At 40.0% G+C, this 12,848-nt stretch overlaps 1 protein-coding gene across 1 annotated transcript in view; it reads left to right on the top strand.

Annotated features, from left to right (window-relative positions):
• PLXNC1 (plexin C1) overlaps positions 1-12,848 on the top strand; it is a 68,379-nt gene that overhangs the window by 37,990 nt on the left and 17,541 nt on the right. Inside the window, exons 15-21 of the mRNA XM_041474428.1 lie at positions 769-868; positions 1,908-2,009; positions 2,353-2,456; positions 6,029-6,070; positions 6,553-6,677; positions 7,223-7,421; positions 8,816-8,962. Of these exons, the coding sequence (XP_041330362.1) occupies positions 769-868; positions 1,908-2,009; positions 2,353-2,456; positions 6,029-6,070; positions 6,553-6,677; positions 7,223-7,421; positions 8,816-8,962 (819 nt within the window). The remainder of the gene's footprint in view (positions 1-768; positions 869-1,907; positions 2,010-2,352; positions 2,457-6,028; positions 6,071-6,552; positions 6,678-7,222; positions 7,422-8,815; positions 8,963-12,848) is intronic.

Here is a 12,848-nt window from a genome sequence, read left to right as displayed (position 1 = left end):
TTTATTTATGTGCTTTTGCAGTCCTCTTTCAGATCCTCCTTTGTGAAATTTCTTCTGCCATAATTATCAGTGGTAAATGCCTCAGTTTGGCATTTGGCAGACTTCAGCACTTTCATGTATCCCTAAGAATTAATGCCTGTCCTGCCTTTGACAAGGTTGGGGGATGTTGTACATGTATTGTGACATGTTCATATACGTGTTGGACGTGTATCGTATGTTGCATTTTTTTCTTAATGACCCTCAGGAACAACGTCCTACATAAAGAGGTTGAAACTTCCTCAGAGAAATAGGGAAGAGGGCTGTAGGCCAGGTGTCTCTGAAAAATTCTACTTCCCTCATTCTTATTATGAGTCTTATCTTACTTTTCTGCTCAGCAGAGTAACACTGTGGGTGCAAACACATGCCTTCCTTGTTCTAAAATGCCAAAGTGCTTAGCAGTGACTCTGAGTGCATAAGCCACTTGGCCAGGTGGAGGCCAGATCTTGCCTTTCATTTGAGGGCTCTACTTTGCAGCAAGGGCATGACAAAATTTGGTGGTACATAAGGACTTCTAAATTATTTCAACATTGCTCTGTTACCCTGCTTAAACATCAAATACAGTAAAAGTTAATGTTGGTTCATATGCATTTTGCTAAACCTCTACTGTCTTCCCAATAATCTACCATTGTCCTTATGTGCCTTAAATACTTTCTTTTAATACATTAAATGTCATTTTAAGAACTGATATAATGCCTGTTCTCTATTAACACAGCCATTGCTTTTCTTCAGGTCAAATTAGGAAATTTTGAGCATGAAGTCAAACCAACATCATCATACATATATTTATATGTTCTTATTTTGCTACCTATTGTGGTGGGTGTCATTATAGGTAAGTAGAATATTGTATTATCAGCTTTTGATTTGCTGAAGGGTATGATCATGACACAGACGCTGTACATACTCACATGTCTGGAACTGTCACACACAGTCTGGTGATTTTACCCTGTTCCCTGTAAGAGTGGACAAAGTTAACTCTGTTCTGGTGGTGAAGTCCGAATTGTCAGACTGCAGCACGTCACAAGCATGTTACAAGACAGTGTTTCTGTCTGTTCTGCTGGGATTACTCACTTTCACTTCATGAAGCAAGCCACAGAACTGACATCCTTGTGTCACAGCTTGGTCCCTTCCAGCTGTCAGAGCTCAGCTACCCTCCTGTCCCTGGGGCAGATGTACCCTTACAAACTGCTTATCCTCAGTCAGCGTTTGTGGTGTTTCTGCTCAGTCTCATTTGGATGATTCATGAATTTGTGGGTCATTACTAAACTGAGGGAGGTAAATAGTTACCCACTTCTCTTCTTGGTGCTCTCTTTTTTTTTTTTTTCCTGAGTCTTTTTACCTGGTTGTATATTTGATAAATTTCTATTTATTTTAATAAGTATAGGAGTTTGTTCATTTGGTTGATTGCTTTTTTCTTAACTTCATTTTAAAAATGAACCATATGTCACACCTTTATTCTCTCTAAATAAGCTTTAGAAAAGTTAACAATTCGTAAGTGGATTTTCTGTTCAAAACAACTGGTTTTTTTTTTTGTTTAATCTGTGCTACCTTAAGTAGGTTGCTATTATTAGAAGTGGTTTTTAGAGTCTCTGTCTCACTGTGCAGACTGTATATAACAGGGTGTGCTGGACTTTCAAACAAAGTTGGATTGACAATTCAAGACCTTGTTAGAAGGAATGATTTTTCTAAAGATTGGGGTATATATAGATCCAGATAATTAGGGCTCATGGTACTAGCACAGGGAAAACAATAAAACAGTAATTGTGCAAATGTACATTAATCTTTTTGTTTCTTGATAATAAATTATATCTTGTGTAGGAGTTTTCTGTTCTGTGATTTCTGCACTCAGAGTCTCTCTTTCTTCCTTTTAGTGGCATTCATAGTTACTCGATACAAATCCAAAGAATTAACTCGTAAACAGAGTCAGCAACTTGAACTGCTGGAGTATGAGATTCGTAAGGAAATACGTGAGGGTAGGTCTGCAGCGTATTTTCTGAACTGAAACTGTCAAGAAGCTCACATTATGTAAACATTTTCATTTTGTAGCTGTTAGAATATTTTTGTGTTGTATCAGAGCTCCTGTTTAATATTGTATGCACGGCAGTATTGAATAGCACTGAGCTAATAGGATTGCTTGTAGTATTTCCTTTAACAAAAAAGTAGATTGCTACTTTCCAGCTTCAGCTGTAAAAACAGCCCCTCTTCCCTGAAAACTGTTTTTGAAGGAATATCTACTGGGGCCAAGTTATAATTGTGAGGCTGATTTTGTGTCAACTAAGCTAACTCTCTGGGTGGGGATGGGGGGTGCTTTTTCAGGATTTGCTGAACTGCAGATGGATGAATTAGATGTGGTGGACAGTTTTGGAACAGTTCCCTTCCTTGACTACAAACACTTCGCTCTTAGAACTTTCTTTCCAGAGGTAAATATTTACAAGTATTTCACTTGTCAACCCTGACTAATAGTTAAAAAAATTGAGGAAGTCATGATCAAATAACTAAAGAAAATACTACACAGTAATTGCTCTTTGTTCTCACAAGAAACTTTTCTTAAATCAAGAATTCCCAAAGAACACTTAAAGCTGTATATCTCCATATTTAGCCAAGCCTTTGTGCTGTAGATAAAGCAACATTCTTGAATTTTCAAGGGTTGTGTGTGTCCATTTATTTTTGTTCAGCCTCGCTGAGCTGCTTGCCTTGCAGGCCATCTTAACTAAGCTATAATTTATCCATTGCATTTTTTGTTCCCATGCTTTCACTTCCAATGCTATAGCTAATTAAAGTAACAGTCAGGCTAGCTAACATGCTAGGTAACATCATGACACTTCCTAATTAGACTTGTGGGATGAAGAAATGGCTCTAAGATGGTGCTGACTTTCTGCACCAAGGTGCTGACAGAAATGGTAAGATATTGATTCAAAGGGGTGCAGCTCAAATGCTTAGAAATGACATAAGTAGTTAAGTGTTTTCCAGTTTAGAGGCAGATATTTTCAGTGTTCGTTGAAGCAGTTTCTGCCACTGTGTCAGATGAGCAAAGAGGTGTTCTCTTGAATGTTTTACTTCTCTTACTATTTTCTTTTGCCTGTGTGGCACCTTATGAGGCTGATAAGTGCCTTTGCCACAGCTTTCAGTATTATATCATGATGGTAACCAGTGCTTACAAGCATTTATCCAACTGGCAGAAGCTGTGATCTCAACTAGTGATATTTTCCTGTATGACTAACACCAGTAAGTAGAAACTTGGTTAGTTTAGGGCATAACTGGTGTGGATGTGAAATATCTACCAGGCTTCATGTATTACTCATCACTGCTGCAGCCAAGTCTTGCGCTCTTGTCTGCACACTGCTTCACGTTATTGCTGTTTGTGATCCTAGTAAAGGCTCATTGTGATAAAGTTAAATACATGTGGCAGTGCAGAATCAGGGCCTTTGGTTACAACACCAAATACTAGACACCAAGGCAGAATAATATTTAGCAATTACGTATGCAAAATCCCTGTATCATTTGAGTCCAGTTCTCACACCAAAGGACACTGGGAATATCTCTGCTGGTACTACTGTTATGCCCCCAGCCTAATTTTTAGAGGGTCACCAGGTCGTTTGAAGAAAGTGGAAAAGAAACTTTACTTCCTGCGTCTCTTTCCTTTATGTTTGTTTTGTTGCCAGGCAGATTAGCATTAAAATAGCAGTTTTATTCTTAAGAATATACTTTTTCCTATACTTTCCCTTGTCAAAACAGTAATAGTCTGTAGAAGCTGATTCAGTGGAAATGCTGTGCTCTATGCAAATAAAAAGTTAAGAAAAAAAAGGTATAAAATTTGCCACTCTGCTGCAGTCTGTAAAGTAAAAATGGGAAGGACTCCTGTTTTGCCTTGGTGAGTCTCATGCTGATCACTGCTGATCCTGGAAATTATTTCAGTTGGATTTTGTCTCAGTTTGAAATACTTATCCCACGAAGGTACACTTGCTACTGTTTGCTCTCTACAAACATACAGTGTCAGGCAAGTTACTTAAAATGTTGTATACCAATTTCTTCTGCTAAGTACTTACTGTTTACATTGCAGGAGTGTCCAAATATGCCTTGTGCTGTGTGAATGTGGCAGAAAAGCAGTGCTCCACTCAACAAATATTATAGAAGAACAGAAAAGCCAGTGGGGTGTATGTTGCAGCTGGGTGTCAGAAGGGTTGACAGAAGGGTCAAAGTGACAAACCACCACTTCCTTCACTAACCACATGTGTTTGAATGATGTCCACATTGCACTCTTTGTGCCCTCCAGTGTGATTGATGGGCTTTGTCTCATCCTGTCTAAGCTGTTTAAGCATGGAAATTGAAGCTGTTGACTGAGCATCTTCTGTAGTCAGTGCAGAGATGGGCAGCTCAGGAAAGCAATTCATGCCATTTGTCTGAGGCATATCCCTTAGGATGGGACAAGTTCCTTAAAGAGGGACTCCCATACCTAAAATGAGGAGTGGTCAACCCCATCTTTGTTCTGAGAGTCTTGATTCCCACTGCTTCAGTTTTCTATATTTGATCTGGCTTAATAGCTTTTAATGCTTGTAGGTCTTAAATGGATATTATCTCTACTCTTTAAAATGTTCTTGATGCTAAGCCTAATTTTTGCTTTGCTTGTTAAATTTGTCTTATTATTTCTGTTTTCCCTCAATTTCATACATTGTTTGGTTTAATGCTCTAGTCCTTGTTCCCTGATCACAGGCATTTTTAACTTTTAACACAGTTCTGGTTCTCTCACTCTACGCATGCGTGTGTGTGTGCCTTTTATTGGTAGTTGATGTAGGGTTTGCTAAAGAAGTTCTGGAGAAATAGGAATAGCAGGTGGAGGAAAAGAGGGAAGAGTTTGGTAGGGTAGAATAGAGCAAGAGGAATGACTTGTTAGAGCAGGTCCAGAGGAGGGGGATGAAAATGCTCAGAAGGTCGGGACACCTTTTCTATGAAGGATATCTGAGCCAGCTGTGATTGTTCAGCCTTCAGAAAGGAAGGCAGCCTTTCAGTTAAAATGGGGCTTATAAAAAAAGATAGAGACAGACTTTTTACCAGGGCCTGTGGTGATAGGACAAGGGCTAATGATTTTAAACTGAAAGATGATAAACTTAAATTGAACATAAGGAAGAAATTTATGATGAAGATGATGAGGCCCTGAAACAGGTCATCCAGAGCAGTTGTAGGTGGAAATTGAACATCCCTGGAAATGTTCAGTGCTAGATTGGATGGGGATTTATGTAGCCTGGTCCAGTAGAAGCTAACCCTACCCACAGCAGTGGGGTTGGAACTAGATGATCATTAAGGTCCCTTATGACCCAAACCATTCTGTGGCTCTGTAAGGAAACTAGGGGCTGCCAGCATGACAGATAAAGCAGATGACAGTAAATGGTGTAGATCTGTTGCTCAAGAGGCACTGACAAGGTGCTTGAGAACTGGGGCCTTCCTTTTGTGTGAGAGCTTTTGCTAGGACTGGATGTGTGGTGTCACCTGTGCCTCAGTGGAGACTGCCAGCATGGACGTCCTGGTGAGTTCATTAGCAAATATTCATGGAGAGCCTGGAAATGAATGGAAGCAGATGAGCTCAAGTGTCACTTCGTTAGCAGCAGCCCTGTGTACCAAAGGCTATCGCTGCCAGGCAGGAAGGATGCAGCCTGCAGCACCCCTTGCACAGCAGCACGTTGCAGATGGCAGTGACACAGCCCTTCCTGGGGAGAACTGGTTGACTGCTGTGCGAGTGCAGCTCAGCAGCATCGAGTAACACACACAGCACATTGAAGATGGTAGCAGGTCATTTTTGAGAGTTCACTTTCCAATGAGCTTTGGCAGCACCTTTGCAGGAGTTACTGTGTACAGTTTTTGTATTGTATCTGCTAGAAGTCCACATTTCCATTGTTTTGTTTCGAGTAGTATCAGGGACATGCTTGGTGTGTTAAACATACATGTGTTAGAAACTTTTGGTGTACTTGTAAATGATAAATATCCCCTTATATTTTAGTCAGGAGGCTTTGCATCCATCTTCAGTGAAGAAATGCCACAGGTAAGCTGATGTAGTGTGATATGCCTTAATTAATTTCTTTTTCAAGAGTGATTGTATCCCTTCTCTCAGTGTTGTCCTAGAAGACATCAGCTTACATTTTCAGTGTGTTCCCTTTCTTCCACGAGGAGGATTACATGGGTTTATATGTAAAAGGAGTTTCAAGTGTAAGGTGCTGTTATCCAATGTGTGTTTGACTTACTTAGATAAAACAGAATCTCATCATGGGAAATGGTGGGCAAACTTAACTATTGGCATTGCTTTGCATATAGGGCAGAAAATGTATGCTCTGCACATGTACATTCTGTGTTGTACTCAAATGCATTTTTGATAAAATCCTGAGACACCTTAAATAAATGAAAAATTCCCACTGATTTGAATGAGGCCAGGATCTTATCTCATATGTTTCTTTCCATTTTTTTATGAGCATTAAGAATCCATCATAGCCAAACTACAGTTTGCTTATTTTTGTTTAACTATTCCAGAGCAGAGACCAAACCAGCAAGGATGAAAGCTTCAACATGTTGCATGCTTTAATTTGTAACAAGAACTTTCTTGTTACTCTCATTCACACCCTTGAAAAGCAGAAAAATTTCTCTGTGAAAGACAGGTATAGTATGATTATACTTATAATCTTCAAGAAAAAGAATTAGCAGGAAAAAACAACATGAGTTGTAGCACACAAATGTATTTGCTACTTTTTGCAAAACAAGCTCGCAGTACTCTGGAGCATTTTTCCTTCTCCATCTGTACTCACTGAGGAAGAAAAAACATTGCCATTAAAACAAGCAATTAAAGAGAAATTGGAATGTTTGTACATATAAACAAAGAGGCAAACGAGCAGGAAAGCTCAGTTCAAAACTGTAAACACTTCCTGCAGTTAGATCAACAGTTCTACAGTTTAGAAATGTTCTGTCACTGAAGCAGGTGTTGTTCTGCAAAATTAAATTTAGAGGCACACGTTCTGTGTTTAAAAAATAATCACAAGAGCAGATGGACTTGCATTTTTTATATTTTTGTAGAGAACAGTGGACAATTTATGTGCCTGAGGAAGAAGAACTTAGAATATGAACTGCACTAAAATGTGTTTCATTTATTAAAGATGACTGGGAAGAGAAATTCCAGAATTAGAGCATTCTTTTTTTTCCCCCACAGGTGCTTGTTTGCATCCTTCTTGACAATTGCATTACAAACTAAGCTAGTTTATCTGACCCATATTTTGGAAGTATTGACAAGGGACTTGATGGAGCAATCGAGCAATGTACAGCCTAAGCTCCTGCTCAGGCGAACTGAATCTGTGGTAGAAAAATTGCTGACAAACTGGATGTCTGTCTGCCTTTCTGGATTTCTCCGGGTATGTGTACATCTTTTCACTACAAAAGATAGGCAGAGAATTTATTTTATTGATTTTTTCCATAGGAGCTGTCAGAGGGTTCAGTTTAAAGCATTCAGTCTAGCATTTAACATTATGAGTGTGCACTCTTCTAGTTTAGGTGACTTAGCTGGCTGTCATCAGTGGAATGCAGGAAAAGAGCACATCTCCAAGCAATGATCGTGTCATGTATTTGGCCAAGATTTGGGTAATTTTGTCATTCCAGCATATCCTTGTCTCATACCAGACATTTCAGCTCAGTGAGATGTATTGTGATCATATTAAAAGACTGATACACTTGATAAAATGCAGTGGTACCCATCTATGCAAGTTGTTGGAAAACTAACAAGAAATGGAGATTTAAGGAATACCATCCTTTGGAAAACTAAATTTCTTTCCAAACTTTTCAACCTCCAAGCAGTATTGCAGATTTCAAGATCTAACTTACTTCAGATGAAAACAAAATGAGCATTTAGTTTCATTTTAATATTTGTTTCTTTTAGTAACTTTATAGCACTTTGTTCCTGATTTCAGTGTTTGGTTACTCTTCCTGTCTCTCTTATCAACGTGATGCTATCACACTGTTGGTATCACTCTCATCAGTGCTTGCATTAATACAGCAGCAGAATTGTTTGAGGCTCAGCAGTTCACAGTGGTTTCCTGGAATCGAGGAGAGTGCCAAGGAACTGTCAGAGATATGTTCTCAATACACCAGACATTTTTACAGAGCTGTGCTAGTGAGATGCCTTAGCTGGGCTGCAGGAATGGTGTCACGTGGAAATAGAGATACATCCTTCCTTTCTCAGGTGCTTTCCTGAGCCCTGGGGTTTAGGCAGGAGAGGAAATCCCCAGTTTCATTTCCTCTTTGGCTGATACACCAGGGTAAGTCGCACCAGCTTGCTCCCAAGACATTTTTCAGAGACAAAAAGGGAAGACACCAATTCAAAAGGAAATTAGTTGTTAGCTTGTTTTCTCAAAAGACTGAAAATGGAAGAAGTAGCTGAAGTATGCATGTGAACATGTGCATGTCTCACCCCCCACCCACTCTTTGGTGAAACTAGGAAGTGTCTGCCAGGTGGAGTAGGAGCAGCTTGTCTGTAGTGTGCTTGTGCACAGCAAGGGGCTGTGAGCTATCTTGCCACTCACTCCAGATGTCCCTTGCTATTTGCATGAGACTTTCGCACTGAAAAGCAAAAGATGGAGGTTAAACAAATAACTGGATAAATCTGCTTGGAGGGATTTTATTTTATAACTGCAAGATAATGAGTTACTTAAAAGGAAATAGCACCATTTGTTACACTTGATTTTTTTCTAGTTATTCATGCTCATTTAATGATTGCAAAAATAAATGTTTATTTTATTTTTCCCTGTCCTAGGAGACAATTGGTGAACCTTTCTATTTGCTGGTGACAACCCTCAATCAGAGGATAAACAAAGGCCCTGTTGACGCAATAACTTGCAAAGCCCTGTACACTCTTAACGAAGACTGGCTGCTGTGGCAAGTGTCTGAATTCAAAACAGTGGTATGTTTGCCAGCTTGTGTTTCCTCCAGGCATGGACAGCTGTAATGTTTTCTCTGTTTCTAAGAAGTTAAATAAGGCTCTTAAGACACTAAGGTAGTGGTTAAGTGCCCAGATAGTAAAATTGTTATTGATGACAAAGTTTCCAAACATGCTAAGAGTTTAACTAGCTGGTGTTTCTCTGATATACATTTCAGAAATAGCACTTACTCCTCACTTCATAGCATGTATTAATCACCAAAGAGTAGGTTTAATGAAGTCTCAGGATATTAAAAAAACATTCCTATTTTAAAGTATACTACAAAAATATAAACATGCTTAGAATTTAAACTAAACTACACTTTACAAATGAATGAAAGAATGGAATGCAGAGGTTTGTTGTTTTTTTTTTTTTTCTATTGTGTTTACATGTGACTAATCTTCAGGCAATGATTTGCTGTGGGTTTTCATGTTATTAGCACCAAATCATCTTCAAATTAGCAAGGTTACAGCATGATGGATTTTACTTAGTTGCTTGGTTAAAAACAAGATATCTGGGAGGTCTAGCTAAGCTTCTGAATTTACCATAGATTTTTTTGCCTTTCTCTTACTTTACCTAAGCACTTCCTGTTTTCCAGTTGCACCCAAACATCTTTGAAAGCTGGAGTTCCCTTACTGATTGTCATTGTGACACTGAGATGAGAAGGGATTATTGCAACTTGGAACATGTAAAAACTGTGGCTTTTAGAGTAGGATGTCTGAAAAGGGTATTCAGAATAACCAGAGCACTTTTCTGCTCCAGAGTTTCCAAGTGATTTTAGGTCTGAGAACTTTAATGTGTATTTCCAGTTATTTTTGTAGCTTCCTTGCTTCTTAACTCCTGGTTTCCAGTCAGAGTTATATGACATAATGAGGAGTATGAGAAGTGCTGCTGAACAGTGGGCTTCACACCTTGGGAGCAGAAATTGGCAGGCAGCAATGGCCACAGCAAGGACAGTTCAAGTGCTGTCCTTTCAGTCCTTTTCAGAGCCCATGTGCTAAGTCCGTGGTAGGGCTGAAGTTTCCAGGTCTGCCTGTCTCCTGTTTTGAAGCAAGAACTTGGAGGTGCTAAGATGCCATATACTGAAGTAGACTACATGACTGGAAAATTTGGGTGGTCAGCAGTCCATTGGACTTCTCTCATTGGGCCACATAGGAAACTCACTGAAATGGCAACATTTCTGAGAGCCATTTCTGAATTGTCATTCTCTAATGAAAGCTTCAAACTGATAAAGCAGTAGTCAAATCTTCTTCTTACAAAGCTGTTGTTAGAGGCTGCATTTGAAGGTACTTCAAGCTAAGTTACCAGAGTGTGCATTTGGAAAGGAAGTTTGTGACTGAAAATCAAATACATGGTCCAAGATCTTAGGTTTCCTTGTTTGTGTGCTGCATGCTGGCATGTATTTGAGATCCAGAGTAGATCTAAATATATTGCTGTATGTATTCATAGGATGCAAAATGCAGTGGTGATGCAGAGCAGCAATTTTCAAGCAAGATCAATATGCCTGTTACTAGTAGACTGCACAGAAACATTTTCTTATTTATAGCATACATTCAAATTGAGAGCCCCTTGGGGGGATAGCTGACTCTGAAACTGCTGAAGAACCTTAAATACTTTTTCTAGAGCTACTTCTATGCATGCAGTCACTGATAGGGCCTTGTGGTCAGACTGCAGTGAAGAGGAGAAAAGGTAAGTGGTCTGAAGGACTTGCTATCACTGAGGAACACTGCAGATGGATGAGGAAGTGAGAGCCTACAGTCCTCCTTGAACCTTGTTTCCTGCCTTTGTACTTTGTATTCCTGCTTTTGAATAGGAGATAATGATGCAGCTATAGGGTTAATATAGATCAGCTTTCCCGTTTAGGTGCAGCATTCCTTGGGCTTAGCTGGGAAGGGATGAATGTTCCCTTTAAAACCATCACAAAAGGAGAGAGAACTCCTGCAATAAAATTGCAGAGATGAAATTCAAGGACTGTAGTTCTGGCTGGACTGGGAAACGGTTTTGTTAGGTGGTTTATCTAAGATTTACGCTGGAAGCTGAAACTGCGCTGTGAAGAGACTTAGGTGGAGTGGTGAGGCTTTCTGGGCTGGAGAAGCAAGCCAGCTGTGCACATTTTCCCTTCAAAAATAGCATTTAACAGGAGGCTAAAGAGAAAGTAGTCAGTTTTCTTCCTTCACTAACACCACTTCAGATGCACTGCATTGATGTGCAGGACCTGTAAGCTTACAGATTGGGAAACAAGTGTTTTCTCCGTACTGTGGGAGAACATTTCTGCCTAAAGGATTGCAGGTTTTGTTTTCTAAATGGAATAAATTCTGATCTGAGTTTTCAAGTGCACTTGTACAATTGCTCACTGCAGTTACATTCTGAGTCTTGCAGTATTTTTTGGTATTTTGGTTTTCCCCTTTCCCCAGCCCTACAACTGCAGTACACTAAAATCTACCTCTCCAGAGTAAAGCATAAAAAAATACAGCCAAAAAGAGGGTGATATAGAGATGGTGAAGCAAATCTGCAGACATTTGGTGTCCAGATTTTTTTTAAGCTGTGTAGGCACTTGAAGATACAGGGATACATCTGGTAGGGAGTTCAATTCTCAAATCAGTAACAGGGTACAAACAAGGATGTAGGTGCTCTGCATGAGAATCTCTCCTTTCAGGACTGGGAGTTCAGTTCCAAACCAGTAAAAGCAGGATGCAGACAGGCTCCTAAAAATCAGGGCAAGCTCCACAGGTCAGGAGAGGTTTTTTAACATTCAGGCCATTTGTAACCAGAAAAAAAAGAGAACCTAGGAACATGTAGTGTTTGAATTGCATTAGAGCTGTTCCTTGGCAGGGCCCCATGCCTTTTTTAAAAAGGCCACAGACCTTGGATCACCCCACACCCTACTGTTAACCCTCTCTGCTAGAAAGGGTGAGGCATTGAACAGAGATAGGCTGCTGAAGTACATACTCAAGTGGAGGAATTGAAGGAAAGATGCTCCTAAAAGCGCTGGTCAAGTACGGGCTGAGAAGCTGTGCTCTTTCATGCTGTGCTTATATTTGAGTACTGAGAAATAAAGCTGCCTTGAAAGAGACTTGGATGTGTCATGGATCCTTTTCTCAGGCTGAGGAAGCAAGCCTGCTCTCTCACAGGCAGACAAGCAGCTGCACCCCTGGCAGATAATTTGCTCAGTGACTGATGAAGGAGTGCGCTCCACAGCTGAGAGCTAGTGTTTCACTGGAGAGCTTCATTTTGAATAGAAAGTGCCAGCCTGGAATGGGAGATGTTCTCAGTGGTGTGTCTTCTGTGGGAAACCAGGGGACACTTCTTACGGTGGACTTGGTGCTCCAGCATTCCTTTGAGTAGTCACAGCTTATTTTAAAAAAGGCATTTGGGCTGTTGGATGCTTTGCTGAAATGTGTTTGCATTTTCAGATGGGAAGAAATGATCTAATTCACCTGTTCAGCCAACTGCCTTTTATCAAAAGTGAAGCAAAGCCACGTTGTGGAAGGTTGTTTAAAGTGTTCAACTGCTTTATGAGTTAAAAGAGGGGTGTTAAAAAAAGTGGGTGGGCTGTAAGGGAGTAAAGCAGAGACAAGGAAACCAATTTCCTAATAAGACATCATGATTGTGGTATTATTAGTCACACTTTGTGAGAGATAAGGAAGCTATTAAAAGCATGTGATGTAAGGGGATTTTGTCAGCAGAAAAGAACACAGCAACCCTCACTGCAAAGTGAGCAGTGCAGATGTTGGCTACAGGAGAGTCCTCTGGATTAGAGACAGACTGAGTGTCATATACAGCAGCATCAACAGCACAGCCCTTCCTTTGTGTAGTGACCATCTAGCCTAAATTTAACTCCTGCACCATTTTCTGTGCCAGTTGGCTAAC

This window comes from Pyrgilauda ruficollis, unplaced genomic scaffold (assembly GCF_017590135.1).
Source record: "Pyrgilauda ruficollis isolate IOZ18807 unplaced genomic scaffold, ASM1759013v1 scaffold32, whole genome shotgun sequence".
Classification (NCBI taxonomy): Eukaryota; Metazoa; Chordata; class Aves; order Passeriformes; family Passeridae; genus Pyrgilauda; species Pyrgilauda ruficollis.
The sequence above is the reverse complement of the archived record's forward strand: the minus strand, read 5'-3'. Positions and strand labels throughout refer to the sequence as shown.